This window comes from Plectropomus leopardus, chromosome 17 (assembly GCF_008729295.1).
Source record: "Plectropomus leopardus isolate mb chromosome 17, YSFRI_Pleo_2.0, whole genome shotgun sequence".
Lineage (NCBI taxonomy): Eukaryota > Metazoa > Chordata > Actinopteri > Perciformes > Serranidae > Plectropomus > Plectropomus leopardus.
In genome coordinates, this window is record NC_056479.1 from 2129676 (window position 1) to 2146909 (window position 17234).

At 38.1% G+C, this 17234-nt stretch overlaps 1 protein-coding gene across 2 annotated transcripts in view; it reads right to left on the reverse strand.

Annotated features, from left to right (window-relative positions):
* pdxdc1 (pyridoxal-dependent decarboxylase domain containing 1) overlaps positions 1-17234 on the reverse strand; it is a 36059-nt gene extending 18825 nt beyond the window's left edge. The window contains exons 1-13 of one of the 2 annotated variants that reach the window (XM_042504481.1): positions 17047-17234; positions 12689-12852; positions 12419-12487; positions 11161-11244; positions 9979-10125; positions 9146-9335; positions 8581-8649; positions 8417-8495; positions 8194-8278; positions 7649-7697; positions 5403-5504; positions 4438-4563; positions 4210-4260 (exon numbers count right to left, since the gene is read on the reverse strand). In XM_042504481.1, coding sequence (XP_042360415.1) covers positions 4210-4260; positions 4438-4563; positions 5403-5504; positions 7649-7697; positions 8194-8278; positions 8417-8495; positions 8581-8649; positions 9146-9335; positions 9979-10125; positions 11161-11244; positions 12419-12487; positions 12689-12765 — 1128 coding nt within the window. In that variant the 5' untranslated portion in view covers positions 12766-12852; positions 17047-17234. Of the gene's footprint in view, positions 1-4209; positions 4261-4437; positions 4564-5402; positions 5505-7648; positions 7698-8193; positions 8279-8416; positions 8496-8580; positions 8650-9145; positions 9336-9978; positions 10129-11160; positions 11245-12418; positions 12488-12688; positions 12853-17046 lie in introns of both variants that reach the window. The other variant, XM_042504480.1, reaches the window with a different exon arrangement.

Consider the following 17234-nt stretch of genomic DNA (forward strand, 5'->3'; position numbering starts at 1 on the left):
GGAGACAGGCAGAGGCTTGGTCCCACCTACAATAGAGAGCATGAGAGAGCCCAGAACGTCCCGCAGTGAAGCCCCGGAGATGGGCGGGAACGGCGACACCACGCCCTGGAACCAAGGTAACCCACACTGACTATAACTACAGCTATACACACACACACACACACACACATAAAAGATTCACACATGGAGCTGCAAGCTCATACACATTCACATCTTACCAACACAACGGTACTTAAAACTCAAACTACAGCATCTTCACAGTAAATGTGACTAAAATGAAATGTATCCTTCTTTAGCCAAGATACTGTGAGTTGGAGTACCAGTGTGTAATGATTCTGATCCCCAAAACTCTGATTGTTCACTGCATATATATCTGAATTCACATCTCATTATGTCTCAGTGTAGGGCTGTACCGAAAAGTTCAAAGCTATGAAGCTTCATTTCTAATGTTGACATACTGAGCAGTATTTCTTTTTCCAAATCTATTCCTTCTGTTTAAGCCTCATGACTATACTAATATTATTAATATTATACTTTTTTGTAAAATTACATCCTTAGGTTTGGTAATAGCCTATGTTGGATTTTCCAACAGGCTGACGTGTTGGGTGTTGAGTTTTCTACGTTCCACAAGATTTCTTAGCGTTTTTAGTCTACTAAATAAACAAAAAAACCTCAAACAACTTATTTTGTTTAAAAGAAAAATACAGCCATACAATCTCTTAATACTCTCTCTTTCTCTCTTTCACCAAATAAAGGTTGGTCTAATTACCTTGTTAACTCATCTTGAAAAAAGATACAGATATAATTATTTTTAAAATGTGAATGTTTTTAATCCAACAAAATATTCTGCTTCAGACTTTACTTACTGGTGTTAAGCCTTTCAAAAGCAGCACTTTCACTGTGGTCCAAAGATAGTTTGCTCTCCTACTTGTTGCACTAACTTGTTGGGGGGAACACACCTGAATGAACAAGGTGGTAGCAGCCATCTGACAGCAACATATATTACTTGTATTCATTAAAGAAAGATGATTCAATAAAAAAGACTTAGCCTTTTTTCAGAGGACGATGCAGCCTATTCTTATTGCCAGGGCATCAAATACTGACTCTTTGTCACAACCCTTGACTTGTGATATAGACACCGATGGCATCCTTTAGTGCCATTGAGATGCATTTGGCTTTCAACTAACTCCAATGTAAACCCATTCATGTCAATACTTGACATTAAGTGATTTAGAATACAGAGCAAGAGAGTTACATAGGGCGAGTGGGACAGGAGATGGATGGATCAAACAAAAGTGGACTTTAATCCAGGAGACCATAGTTTATGTTCCATGTGAGACAGTTTTGGTGTAAAGTTACATAGTTTACATAAAGTCGTCCCACACTTACAGCACTCACACGACTCAAACAACATAATCTTTACTAAACATAACCATGTGATTTGGTTTCCTAAACCTAAGGATGTGTTTCAGATATGTGGGCTGTGTACTGCTCTGAGATGCCAAGGGGTGTGACAGTTTGTTATTGATCTGACACCTGGAATGAGAACAGGCTGAATGACATCATAAAATATAACAGCAGGCATTCAAAGCCATATTGGCGAGCCTCAGTAAGTACGACATTCGGTACAGCCCTACCTCAGTGACTGTATGGATACAGTGTTTGTCTTGAGTTTATGTCAGTGAACAAGCCGTTAAGCCAAGTCTGTACCCCTGACACTGTTTCAGCATTAACACATCTCTGGTTTTTACCATGCTCAAAGCCTCCACGAGAGAGATCTCTGTCTCAAGCACATCCTACAAACACAAAAGGATTTGATCTTTGAACAGCTGAGGTTATTTCTTCCTGTGTTACACATTAAACATGTTATTTATGAATACATGGAGAGGTGTTGATCCTTGTGCCAAACAGAATGAGTGCACTGAGCTGTCTGTTTTGCAAATAAGATGATAAATTGGCAAACATTTCTATGTAAATATGTGTGTTTGAATTTTCACAGCTGGGTGTATTATCATATAATAAATGCTTATATATGGGCCAAGATGTGCTAAAATCTAATCAGGTCCTCTAGTGTATCAAATTTATATTTGTCACTGCTGTCGAGTTAGTGTGCTTAGAAAAGGTCCAGAGACAAAGGCCTCTAGTCCCATGGTGGTGAGGTGAGGCTGAAAAGGTAGGGTTCATTAAATAATAAACTGTGAGTTGTCCTGCTGCCCGCCATTTTTAGTTGCAAACATCATAGACCTCAGCACAGGATTTTATCCATCAAATTTTAGTTCAACACTGAGATCCATCAGGCTTCACACAGACTGATATTTACCTCCAGCTGCTGACAGAAAGCTGAGGGGAAATTGTCGATTAAGACATCTTTGTGTCTAATTTTTGGTGATATTCCATTTTTGTCGTCATGTCAATAAATCCCATGGACAAACCAAGAATTAATGTTTTTATTAACAACAGTGCGTATCAAGGCCTAATTTGGCTTCTTTCTCTAGCCATAGAGCTTTTCTTGTGTTGCTTTCAGATGCCTTTCACAAGCATTTAAAACTTTGCACTGTGAGCAAATTAGTTTGATTTAGAGTAATTTGGCAAGTAACATCCCTAAAATTAAAAAAAAAAAAAAAAAATGTTGATTTTGAATTTATTTTTTTAATGTCTGGAGAACTGTATTCATAATTATCAAAATTAGGCATTTAAAATTTTTTACAGCATTGTAATTTTTTTAGTAGTTCTTTCTTTGTTGTGTGTTTACTTTTTTGTTTCTTTTCTCTTTTTTTCCTCTAATTTTTAGGTAATTTTCTTGTGTTTATTTTTTCAAATTTCATGATAATTTATTAGTCATTTGTTTGCTCATTGCCTTCTTCCCATGTTTTTGAAAAAAAAAAAAAAAAAAAAAAAAAAAAAGCCAATTTGCCCCAGTTTTAAAGGGTTAACATGCATCAGTAAGCCACACTGTTGCACTGGGTGACGTGTTTATTTTAATGACCATGAACACACAGTTTTTAATTTGAACTCAATCTCACACACCTACAGGAGCATCAAATGCAGATTAATCTGCCAGTTAAAGTAGCCCTGAAAAAATGCATTACTCCTTCTTGTAAGAAACATTTGTTAGAAAATAAAGTGACCAATTGATTTTTAAAATTACTGAGCTTTTTAAAAAATGAAAATATTTGTGAGCTGTCTTTAAAGATCTGAATTTTCATGGGTTTGGGGCTGAGAGCCACAGGCAGGGGAGGAGAGTCAGACAGTACTGAGAGATGGACTCACAAGTTGCTGTTTTTGGTGTTTTTCATGACAATAACTAAAACATAGAATAAAGACAGCATGAGAATTGTGATATTATTCAGCAGGACTGCATGAAAAATGAAACATCAACAAGGAGTGGAATATTTTTAAAAAATCTGAAGCACTAGTTCACTTTGTTTATTATTTTGAGGTCAGCATAATATATTCATTCTATTCCTGTTGGGACTTCAAACCTTTTCTGGCAGGTTTAATAATTTTACAGCGGGCCTTGTGTTTTCAAACATCAATTTATTATTTTAAAATGTTCCTCAAGTCACTTATGTCTGTGTGTGAACAGTATTTTGTGATATCTTCATCTTATCATATCATATATTAGTATGCATTCTGTTGTATATACACAACAGAAGATTTATGTTTTTCTCATGATATTAGAATAATATTAGACTGACCCAGGAGTCAATCTAACATTATACAGCAGGATCAACACACCAAATACAGCATTGCAGACCTTTAACAACTGTTTACCACAATAACACTAGAGGCCAGAGTCAGCTGTCAGCATGTATCTGTGAATATTTTCTCATTATGTTTTTTTTTTTTAAATATTTTTTTACAAATCTATACTTAAATCATCATACCTAAAAGGTCAGACAATTTAGTTAAGGTGACTTGTTTCCCAAAGACTGATCTTGTTCAAATTCCAGTGTGTGCAGTGCTAATCAAACCCAGTCAGGGCGGCATGTAGGAATAATGCTCTTTGAATATTTTGTATTAAGTTACAACACAGTAACTGCACAGATTGTTATTTCTCAGTCACTTGACTCAGTGGGTTTTCTCTGACCTGGTACATACTGTCCTCCTGCTCCCTGTTTGTGGGTGTTCTCACAAAATATCTGTTGACCTTTTATTATGGGAAACATTATGTCATTATTTATGAAACAACATTAAGAGAACACCTACCGATGTTTTGATGGAGGTCAGAGTTTTTAGCTTCTGCAGGAGTTGTTGGCTCTAGAGGGGAGAGAGGTATAAAGGTGAAATGAATGACTTTTCTTATAAAGGAAAAAATATGACTTATAATTAAATAAATCTAAAGCAATCATTTGATTTTGTTGGGAAATACGCTTACATAAACAGAAATGTAAAAATGACAGTTTGTGGTTTAGGGGGGAGTAAAGCGATGCTCACCAGAGCCGTGGCATGTCTGATCTTTTCCACAATGCCATTGTGGCCGAGGTACTGCAGGGAGAGCCAGAGAGGGAGCGCTCGCAGCTTTGCCACCGGCTGGCTGGAGGTCAAACCTGCTGCCAGAGACTGAGACACCAAACACAGAGACACAGTGTAGGGAGTCATTCACAGAAAGACACAGACAGTGGTCGTGAAGAGCTGGAAAGAACAGAATTAATCTTATTGAAATTAAGAACAAATCTTAACTTAATAGAAATACAGCGATTCCTCTGTGTGAAAACCTCCCCCGGCAGTACAGAACATCTCTACAATCAGTACAGTTTGAAGGTGGACACCCGAGATAAGTGTCATCAATTCAGTATCTGATTAAATGTCTCCCCTTCTGTTTCTGAATTATAACTTTGAATATTGGCCAGAAAACTTTTTTTGCAAAACATTATGATATCATAGTTATTATCAGAATGTCATGATTTCATTCATGACATCTGTGGGGATTTGAGTATATAAATTCTTAATTTATGCTGAAAAAACATGTTTTACGGGGTCACCTTGACCTTGATCTTTCATATTCAACCACCAAAATCTAATCAGCTTATCCTTGACTATTCTCGAACATTTGTGCCAAATTTGAAAAAATTCCCTAAAGGTTTGAGATATTGCATTCGCAAGAATGAGACAGATGAACTCACAGGGACCTTTACCTTTGACCTATGACCACCAAAATCTAGTCACTTACTCCTTGAGTCCAAGTGGATGTTTGTGCTAAATTTGAGGAAATTTCCTCGAGGTGTTCTTAAGATATCGTTTTCACAAGAATGAGCAAACCAAAAATGTAATGTCTCAGCTACTGTCGGTGCAGCGGTATATAATAACGTCTTCTCAGTGAGGATCAGGTGACTGTGAGGACAACCTAAAACTGCATCTTTCTATTTTGAATCAATCAGTATGAAATAATATGAGCGTACCAGTGCTGGGTCTTCATGTCTGTAGAGGGTGACAGCAGTTACAGCAGGAAGTCCCAGCCACTGACCTGGTGTCAGTGTCATACTGTCACTTTTGGTGGCTGCCTGCAGGGGACAGAACATACAAAATAAACACATGAGAAAGTCAACATAACCACGTGTCCTGGATGTCTGGCTTCTCTTATCAAAATAATGCGAGTCAGTAGCACTGAGAGAGATGGCTCTGAGGCTGGCAGGTGTGAAGAGTAGAGACTTATACATCTGCCTGTTTTTCTGCTCGAACACTGCCATCTCCCTCTTTCAGGTTTTGACACTGTGCACATGTGATTATGCCTTTTTTCAGACATGACATTTGTAACATCGCTGGCTTCATCTATCTTAAAAAGTGATACATTTTGTGTTCCACTAAAGACATGACCAGGGTGTAACAGAAAGCTCCACAGTGCTCGTGTGCCCTTTAACACCTGGGCCATAAAGTGACGCAGCTGGAAAATAGCTGGAAATAGGAGGAGTTGCTGCTCTGTCGTAGGCTGCGTCAACAGTAGACCTTCAGACTTATTTTGCATCTGAGGGGTAACACTTTATATGAAGGTACACATATGTAATAAAACTTCTTCTTAAAAATGTTGACACACTAATAATAATACAACTTCTTATGTAATAAAACACAAAACTACAAGTGTGAATAGTGTCTAAGTAACTAAATGAATTTTTTTTAACTAGTATGTTCCCTATTCTAAATTGAGATCTTTTAACTCACAGTTTCCTTATTACAACTACTGCAATTAACTGACCCTTTTCTAAAGTGACAACATCTCTTAAGTAGTCCATTAACAAAGGAGATATTCCTACAAACCTCGATTTTTTTCAAGGCAAGGAATTTACTAAGCGTGAAGAGGAGGAAACTTAAAAATCAGTAGTACATGCTAATGGGTGCAAACTACTTATTCATTAGATCATGATTAATGTTCAACATCTTCCTTACTTCCTATCAATAAGCAGTATTAGTAGGTTAATGAGGGGAAACTCTTAGTGGCAGATGTAGAATATGGTCATGCAGAATGAGGCATTAGTAAGTGTTTTATAATTACTGCTAAAGCACCAACATGCTCCAAATGTGCATACTACTATTAACAATGAGTTAATAATGAATATGTTATGTTTCCAAGATTCCTTGCTAAAGCAATTTCAATGTAAGTAATTGAGAACAAAATCCACAATTCTCACGTGTAAGAATACATCCCAAAGTTCTACCAAAGCTTACATGAGACACGAGGAGAGTTAGAAGCACCACTTCTCTCTCTCTTTGGACTAAGGATTTGTCCTCCATTGCCTACATTAAAATCACTTTCAAGAGGACCTATTGTTGCTCATTTTCCATGTTCATTCTTGTATTTGAGGTTTCTATTGGAACATTTTACATGCTTAATTGTCAAAAAACACATTATTTTCCTCATAGTGTTTGTGCTGGAACACCTGTATTCACCATTTGTCAAAGAAGGCTTCATGTTAATGCTAGTCTCTTTAAGACCCCCTCCCAGTCTGCTCTGACTGGTCAGCCTTTCCGGGCCTTGTGCATCTCACATCTCTGCACTTTCTATCCAGCTGTGAAATAACTGTGACGGGCATAACGGCACTTTAAACAGTGAAACATCACAAGTAAAAGCTTTGTAACATGTTAAAGCAGGAATCTGATCTGCAATCAGGGAGAAATTTGCAAATATCTGCAACAAAGTTTACCTGTTTTTATGACATTAGCATGTAGCTATGAGTACGTTAGCAGTGTACTTTGCAGCCTCGGAATGACGACAGAGAACAGAGAATATCAGCGCTTTTTACAGTGAAAAATCACCAATAAAAGCTTAACACAAATGTACATGTTCCAGCAGAAATGTGATCTGAAACCAGATGTTTCCTTGATGTTAGTATGTAGCTTCATGTAGCAGTGTGTGTTACATAATGTTGTCATTGTATCTTTATATATAAGACACAAAATATGGAAATGCAGACCAGGCCCCCTTTAAGAAGGGATCTGTATGAGGCCAGTTTGGACAGGGGGAACCATTACAACCAATTACCCATTCAGTGTACATATAGGTATGTCTGTATTACTTTAAGATAGACTTAAAAAATGCAAACCTGTCCAGTATCTAATGACTAATGACTATGGTGGTAAATAGAAACTTTAAAGTTGTGTTGCTGCAGCGTTTAGGTTATGACTTTAAGAGAGTATTTTTACATGTGATTACCGTGATGGCAGAGGAGACCTGACCCAGTGCTAGGGTTGCCAGGTTGACCCTGAAGAAGAAAACAAAAGACCAGAATGAATCAACGTCACAGCAGTGAGAACAAGGAGCCATGCCTGCAAACACTAAGGTACTCATTTTTACTTGGAAAAATCCTGAGGGTAATGCTGCATGTTTGTCAAAAATAACTACATAGAAAGTACCATATTCACTTTAGAATTTCAGTGTCACGCATGATGAATTGCATGACCTCTACTTAAGTCTCTATTGTGTGCCATGCGGTTGCATTTGGACTGCATTCAGGCCAAAAGCAAAAAGAGAGGGATCTTCCAAAAAACTAACTCTAAAACTAACAGTATGAGGACGGAAGGCACAGAGGAAAACAATACACGTGTTTATCAGTTATCTGCTTGCTCTGACAGTTACACTGATGTGAAGAATGTTTTTTAGTTGCATTAACACTGTGAGAGTATGTCAGCGAATTCATGTTGAATAGGAAGTGCAAACATTAAGACCATGTTCTGCAGAGAGTAGAAGAATGGACCCACCCCTCCACATGGAGCCACATGCTGTACTGATCACACAGGTCCTTTAGACGAGCCAGCTTGTCTGTATGTCCTGCTCCGGGGGTACCTGGGAAAAAAAAAAAAAAAAAAAAAAAAGACAGATGAGAAACTAATTTGTTTTTAAATGAATACAATCTTCAGCTCCTAAAAGTGTCACGTGTGTAGACAGGTACTGAGCTGTATTTGAACTGTGATTTTCCATCACCTGCATTAGCGATCAGCAGCAGAGGAAGCTTCCCAGCTTCTATGTCCTCTTTGATTAGTTTGTCCAACAGGGCAACATCCTGACATAGACAAACAAGATATGAGTCAAACAAATTATTGCTAACTATATGATGTGTATTTTTTAATTGATTTTGATTTTCTTACCATTTGGTGTTGGGATCCAAAGATGGTATTACATGGGACTGTGCACAGACTAGAGAGAGGCAGGCCGAGCTGATGACACACAGAGACGCTGATGTTAAAATCATTTTCTATTACGGATACAACTGGACATAATACACCTGTGTGACTATAATATTGAATACTGACACCAGACCCTGAATGTGAGCATGTAGACATAAACCAATCAGCCAAAACATTAAAACCACTGACAGGTGAAGTGATGTTACAATCCAATGTTCTGCCTGGAAATTGTGTTTTGGGCATTTTTGTGAATGCCACCTGACACACTCCACCCACACATCACTGTAGAGTATGTACCCCCCTCCCAACCTTTTCCTAATTTCTTGCAATCTGCAGTACACCTCTTACCACGTTGCCCATTGCTGTTTTAGTCATGTTTTAAAAGAAATCAAACCAATTTTCTCAAATCCCAAAGGTTTAAATGCAATGTGTCCAAACATAGCACAAGAATCTGATGTCACTCCGGTCTAAAAGGGTTCATCTTCATCATTCCGTGGTGTGGTAATTTATGTTCCACTCTTCCTACCTGGCTGCACAGATGCTGGCCCAGTCCAGGCCTCCCCGAGGCACTCTGGTAGATGACGGGCTGTTTAGAGCTGAGGACTGTGTAGCCCTCAGAGGCATATTCTTCATAACAGGCATTAATGACCAGCCGACACACTTTGACCAGGCCGTCCCTGTCATCCTCGTGGAAGTAGGCTGAACCGTTCTCATACCTAAGGAGCAGATTAGAATGATGTCTTAACCCTTTGAAACCTGAGCAAAAAAACATGAACAATGAAATAAGTAATCACCCAAAAATCAGCAAGAAAGTAGTAAAAAGTACAAGAAAATTACTTGAAAATTAGTAAAATAAATAAATTTGAAAAAGTTCAAATTATTATTAAATTAAATGTTATGTGACGTTGCTCCAGGTTTTAAAGGGTTAAGACGGAGTACTGAAAGAAGAAATGCACATTATCCAAGCCCACCAACATGTTGAGTCACTCAAAGTTATTACAGAGATGGTAAAATTACAAAATGTGATATTCAGCTTTTTCTATGGCTGAATACTTTCTCTAATATCTAATTTATAGATGAGTTCTGTTTGGCCAACATCTGATGGATGATTTCTGGATGAGGTGACATGACTTTTGTGACTGTAGTGGCTGAACCTGTAAAAGCACCATCATCCAAATGAAAACAATGTCTGTAGCAGAAATCAGAGGTTTTACAGGATCAGAATCAGCTTCATTGGGAAAGTAAGTGTGTACACGTACTGGGAGTCACTGTGTACTCACTATGCCACAGACACACCCAAAACAGAGCTGGTATGTTTGGATCCGGAGCTGTGATGCAGGGTTGAAGGTGCAGACCTACCTGAACAGTCTGCAGAGCCACAGCGTGGTGTCAGACAGGATCCGCGTGGTCAGCTTCCGCAGTCGCTCTCGGTCCAGCACAGAGATGTAGGCTGCCAGGCTGTGACCCAGCAGGGCCATGTGACCCTGTTCACCCACATTCTGCATCCTACTGGAAACATCAAACAGCAGCTTTATACACTTTCTAATCCATACTTCCAAAAAGGCTTCTCTGAGGGCTGCGCAATTAATCGAATTTCAATTTCAATTTCGGCTCCAAACAATTACAAAAACAATGTCATCGAGAAAAACAATTACTTTTACACATTCTGTTTTGCAAGTGTACCCTTATTTTGTCTCCCTGGATGCCGTGGGCATTTTGGCCCCTCCTTCCCTCAGCCTGAGCTCAACACTTGCAGCCAACACTACCAGCGAGGTGAGTTGTATCAGCACGAGGAAAGATGACAGAAGAAGAGCAACAGCGTTCGGTGGGCAAATTAGGCAAAACGAGTTCCGTCATGTTGGATCACTTTGGATACGAGGCGTCCGACGTGGGACAAAAAAGAATAAAAGGCACGATCTGCTACGTGTTGGTTTCTGCACCACATGGCAACACATCAGATGTTTTTAATCATTTTAAGTTTAAGCACAAAGTGGCCTTATGACCAAATATTAAAAAACAAGACCAAACAGGGTTCTCCCATTGGAAAAACCAAAGAGCCTTCTATGGTTCTGATTAATGCTTTTATTTCTAGAAGTGTACTTATTTTCATGCAGGAGTATCAGTTCTCCTCTTTCAGTAAACTCCAGCAGCTTTAGGTTCTAACAGTTCTCCTTCAGTGTTTCTCTCCTTCCACCAACCCCACTGTTCTGCTGTTTCATATTAACAGCTTCTCTCCAACAGTCTGGCGGGAAACGTGCACCGTGCATGTACTTAAAAGAATGTGTTGTTTTACGATGAGGAACTATGGGTCAATGACATGCCTACCATGATTCAGCATTTTCACTGTCATTACTTCACACCTTAACGCACTAACATCACCACAAACACAAGAAACTGTATCATCTTACTACAATTTACAGATAATTCTTTCCTTATTAGGTAATGGAATTTAATTCAGCTTGACTGAGAAAAGAAGACTGTGTCTAAAATGCTGACAGTGCTATCTTTGTGTAATTTTTTTCACAGATAACTTCTACTTACTGTTGGCTGGGCTTGTCCTCCTCCTCCTCCTCATCATGAATGAGGTTGTGGACGAGGTGCAGTATAGTGGCAACATCCTGACCACTGTGGAGGAGACACAAAGGAACAATTGATGAGCTGCAGCTCCTCAACTTTTCTTTAAAATCCTTCAAATTCATCCCACACCCACAATTTTCATACTTTGTACAAAATGTAAGCCTCAAAGCACTGACGAGAGCAAAAAACTTTATATAAAATTATGATAATCATGAATTTAAAATGATTTTACAAAATGCACCTTTTTTTTTTAGATCATTTCCTTCTTTTTTCTTTTTAACTTTGTCCTTTTTTGGTTGGCTTTTTGGTGCTAATTTTCATGTGATTTTCTTGTACTTTTTACTTTTTGGGGGGCTTACTTTTGGGTCATTTTGTCTTTAGTTGCTCACTTATTCAATTAAAGATTTCATTAATTACTTCTAAATCCTTGCATGGTCTGGCTCAGATTTACATTTCAGAACTCTTATACCCTTATTCTGTTCCTTGACCCCAGAGATCAGATGATCAAATGTTATTAAAGGTACCACGATCCAAACTACAAACAAAAGGGGATCAGGCTTTTATAGATCTAGCCCCCAAATGTGGAACCAACTTCCAATGAACATCAAAGCAGCCCAATCACTTCCTCAGTTTAAAAAGCTTTTAAAAACACACTTATGCAGACTGGCATTTGTATAAATGTCGTTTAATATGAATGTAATATGTATGTAATATGGTTTAGTTTGGGTTTTTGTGTGTGTGTGTGTGTGTGTGTGTGTGTGTGTGTGTGTGTGTGTGTGTTGTGGGGGTCGGATGTACTGTTTTACCTTGCTCTCTTAAATTGTTTGGTTTGGTTTTGTGAAGCACTTTGTAACTCTGGTTGAGAATAGTGCTATAGAAATAAAGGTTATTTTTATTATTCTTATAATTATATTACTGCATTCTTCCCATTTTAGAAAGAAATCTAGCAAATTTGCAAAGGTTTCAAAGGGTTAACAATGCGCTTTATAGTCAAAAATGTCATCAACTTAACAGGGAATGTCATTTATATAAATTAATTATCTTTTTCTTCATAATGTCTGTAAAAATAAAACCGTTTCATGATTATGCATATTGGACAACATATACGCCGATACAATATATCTGTGATGGGCCAATATCAGCTGATAAAATCAGCTACGTGTGTGTGTGTGTGTGTGTGTGTGTGTGTGTGTGTGTGTGTGTGTGTGTGTGTGTGTCTTACTCTCCCTGCAGGGGTCCAGGGATGCTGGTTCTGCTGAGGCGCCACTTCTCTGGTGCTGCCTCCTGCTCTCTAAACAAACAAACAGAACATATACATGAAGGTCTGAGGATGCTCTCATTTGGTATCACATAATGCTGCATTTATTTGCTCACTGGTGAGAAACTCAACCTCAGACTGACATCATAGCATCATAAGAAAGTCGCTGATTGACCTTGTGGTCATTTTTCCAGCTGTCAGATGTGTTACTTGTTTTCTAGTTTTTCATCTTACCTCTGTCGATCTTCCAGGATTCTCATGGCGTCACTCAGATTTTTGCCCACTTGAGCCAATGTGGAGTCCACCATCATCTTATGTGTGTGTGTCTGGTGTGTGTGCGTGGGTGTCTGTGTGTGTGTGTGTGTGTGTGTGTGTGTGTGTGTGTGTGTGTAAGTGTGCTGAAAACAAATTAGAGAAAAAAGAATAGACAAACATTTTAAAATCAGTCATAACAAATGTTGCAACACTTTCACATGTATGTGTAATAAAAAATGTAAGCAGTACGAATGCACATTAAAATTGGCACGCCATCGTAGCGGCAATATCGACTATGAAATAAAATATTGGAATTGGGCAACATGCTGATTTCTGTAAATATGAAAAACCTGTATCTTTATTTATGTATTTATTTAATTGACAAAGTGAGCGTATACGTATTTTCCTTATTTTGCACAATAAATATAACATAAATTGAAATGCATTGTAACCTATCCATCTGTGGGTTGGCCATCACTATAAGAGTAGCCGAATATTATGGTAATTCCACCACAGAAGAGACTTGATGATCACTATAATTACGTGGGACAAAAGTGGATATATCAATATTAGTATTGCTTATTGGTCAAATGAGTTGTTATTTATCAGATAAAGGCAAAAAATCCAATATCATGCATCCCTAGCGCATAGTGTAAATATGTTTAGACATACTCAAATTATATTTCACAATCACAGGTTCAAATATGTAGTGTCAATTATTTTCTAAATGTTAAAGTTTGTATTCCATAAATTGCCCACCCATACTCTCTGTTAAAAAAAGTTAAATGGTCATTTTTTCTCAATTTCTTTTTTTTTTTTGGTACTTAATTTCAACCTTGGTTTAATACATAAAATTAGCATGACAGTGGGCATATGACCTGTCAACATACATTTAGCGAGAAAAGATCATCAGTAATGACGCTTAATATCTGTAAAGCGCCGTGTGGAATTACTGCTAATTCAAACTGAAGATTCCCACTGCTGCGGCTTCACATTTCATTCACATTAGGATTTCTGTGCCACACAGACGGCATTTACATGCCTCTCTCACACCTGCTGCAGCCACTTTCACTGATTACAGTCGAAGCGCAGCGTTGCAGCAGTGGCTCTGCTACAACGACAGCAGTGTATGTAGATGCAACAGCCATTAGCTCCTCAAATCCTTGCTACTTTTTTGCTATATTTTGCTATTTTTTTGACTCCATGGGCCCTTCTGCTGAAGCCCAACTTTTCTACAATAAAGAAGCAGTTATCAACATCGGGAAAAGTTGTGTGGGGCTTGGACTGAATGCAGTAGACTGCGAGAGGATCTACACCAACGGCATTCGCCGAGTGGCCAATCAGACCAGAGCAGAGAAACGAAACCGAAAGCGCCGGACGAAGAGAGTGTGCAGAGCTGGCATCCGGGCGAGGAGAATAAAGTGGATGAGATGTGACTGAGACTCATTTAGCAACGGGAAATCAGAGACTGCTCTGCACACATCTTCACAGAGACATAGTTAACCCCTAACATCCCAGATCAGGCTGTTGCACCTCATGGGTGGACCTTGTTGGGAGCCATAATGACACAAGACTCTGCTGCAAATTCAAAAAAAGCTCTGCAGGAATTGAATGATGCCACCAGCAGCAACATGCCCGAGCAACCGGATGGGATCTTCATAGTAGCTGCTGATTTTAATCAACTCATCCTTCAACTTCAAAGCTGTAGCAGGATCAAGGACAAATGAAATTTTTGAAACAAAGTTTAAAAAACGACTTATAAATCAACCTTATACATTCTAACGGTCCGCATAGGTCAGGGCAATATGACTAAAAATGTAATCATGATAAAAAATATTCATATCAGTCAATATTGATAATTATCACACTAAAAAAGTCTAATCATGTTTTTGGAAGCCATCCTGTTTGACTTGGTAGAAAGCAGATGAGCTTCATGTGCATCTTTTGGTTGGTAATAAGTAAACATGTTTTTTACGAGTACAAACCTCAACTCCTCTATTACAGCAACAAAAAGTCTCCGCACCTGATCGGTTGCAATTTCAGGCCTCAAGGGAAGAACACAGGGCATTCAGCTGGGTGTGGACACTCAATTTGCACATTCACTGTGTGTTTACTTTTGACACCAGCTGCACGGAGAACAATGACACACACTTTTATAACAGCATTAAATACTCTTTAAACCACGTCTGGTGACCTGTGAAGTATTAGTGCCTAAGGCATTATACAATTCAACTTAAAATTTCTGTTGCTTTTTTTTTTTCAATGTACATGCTAATTCATAAATAGCAGTGCTGTTTTTTTTAAAACTCTTTGTAAATTATGATGAGTTTATCAATAGTGAAAGAAAATCTATTGATTTACTAAAATCAAAATATGGATGTTTATAACTGATCAAAAACTTTCAGATTTAAGTGAGGATAGTTTGAAGATAATTCTGTATATTTTCATACGCTGTTAAAATGAAATGAATGAGTATTAGTACCTTCCAAAGATATTTAAATATATACAGCATTCTGATATTTGGCAATATGTTCTGAAAATTAACTTTTATTACTTGTATCTAAAAAAAAGAAAACAGACCTTAAATTTGTGTCTTAATATTACAGTTACTTATTGTTATTTTATATTTATGGCAAATCCTTTTTTTAAAGATGCAGAAATTAAAGTGAAATCATTATAATAGTTATTATTATTAGTACTACTACTAGTCCACGTGTTACAGTGCAGTGCACTATTAACCCCTTGAAACCTGAGGAATTTTGCTTTAGTTCTTTCAAAACCATGGGCGGAAAGAAAAGAGCGATGAAAGACCAAATGACCCCAAAATTAGCTGGGAATTAGTAAAAAGCACAAGAAAATTAATTAAAATAAACTTTTAAAAAAAGAAAGAAAAAAACAAGGAAAGTCCCTGGAAGAGTGCTGAAAAGTTATAATATCATAAAACTTCAAATAAAAGCAGAGTCCCTTTTACCAGTATGGTAAGGGGACACATTTTGATGGTCTGGTTACTATGCAGTTCATTTTATAGAAGTTCTTTGGATGTAGAAAACTGGTTGTTGGCTCCCTGCTGGAGATACCGTTGGATGCTGCATAGATCACACAAACAATATGTATATATGTTTAAAATTTAGTTAATATGGACATGCTTTACACATTGTTAGCTTGGTAAGACTCTCTACAATTCAATCATTCAGTTCATTTTACTGAAACAGTGAGCACCAAAGAAGACGCTATCATCGGCAGAGTAAACAAGAAAGACACAAATAGAAAAATACATTTCAAAAAGAGAGAGAGATTAGTGGATGCAGAAGACTAAAAACGCTCAAGAAAAACATCCAGTGAACTATAATTATCAACTACCATAATTATTTATTTTGAATTATTTAAAGAATTATTATAATGTATAAGCATTTTCAGGTCTTTTTTGTTGTTTTGTTTTACTTTTTGTGGATTTTTTTCTATGTTTCTTAACACATTTTCTTGCTAATTTCTTCATTTCTGCTTTTGTTGCTGATTACCTTCTTCACATGTTTTTGAAAAGAAAATCAAGCCAATTTGCCCAGGTTTCAAGTTCTGTGTGAAAGGAAATACAAGCCCATGCTGACACCTGTCCCAAATATAAACCTATTGAGTTCAACAATTTAAGCAAACAATAGCCAGGACAATGAATTCAAGTTTTACAGTGATTTTGGAACAAAATGTTGAATAAAAAAATATGATAAATATAAATAAAGATTTCCCTAGCCCTTTTATTTTTTCTTGAACATTTTTCCTTGCTTTTTTAAAATAATTTTCATAATCAACCTATTGTTCACTGTCGTTTTCCCCATTTTTTTTGAAAGAAATCACAGGTACTCAGTCAGGGTCCAAAGGTTTAAATAAAGGCGTCTGCAAGCAGCACAAGAAAAGTGATGTGGCTCCTGGTTTCAAAGGGTTAAAACGCATTAAGTTATAAATTAGTTATCAGGCGTATTTCACTCTATTATTCACAGTGATAATGTCTTATTTTATACAGGCTACGTGTCTGCATACAGGTGTCCCGGTGTGGACAGGAGGCTCTGGGGAGGATCCCGTGACTGTCAGTGTCCAGCAGCAGTCCATTAGCTGCTGTCTGTCTCCTGCTGTCTTGTCAGAACCGCACAGTCAGCACAGTCTCAGCAGGCACGGTAATGATAAGCGCGCTGCTACACCGTCTCTCTGATAACACACGTTTCATGGAGCTTTCTGCCAGCCCACCTGAGCTCTATAACACACACACACACACACACACACACACACACACACAAACATACACACACAGCTAACCGAGCCGAGCCGAGCCAAGCTCTCCTCCTTACCGTCAGTGCGCACGGCGGACAGCCGGCCCGGTGTGCTGCTGGCGCGCGGACAGAGCGTGTGTCAGGGGGACCAGTGCAGCGTCCCTTCACGTGTCTTCAGGAGAACTTGCTGGGAAATTAATGTGACACGTATTTGCTGCTCTGACTTCTGTGTTCCGGAGACTGAACCGGACAGTTTACTTCCTGGA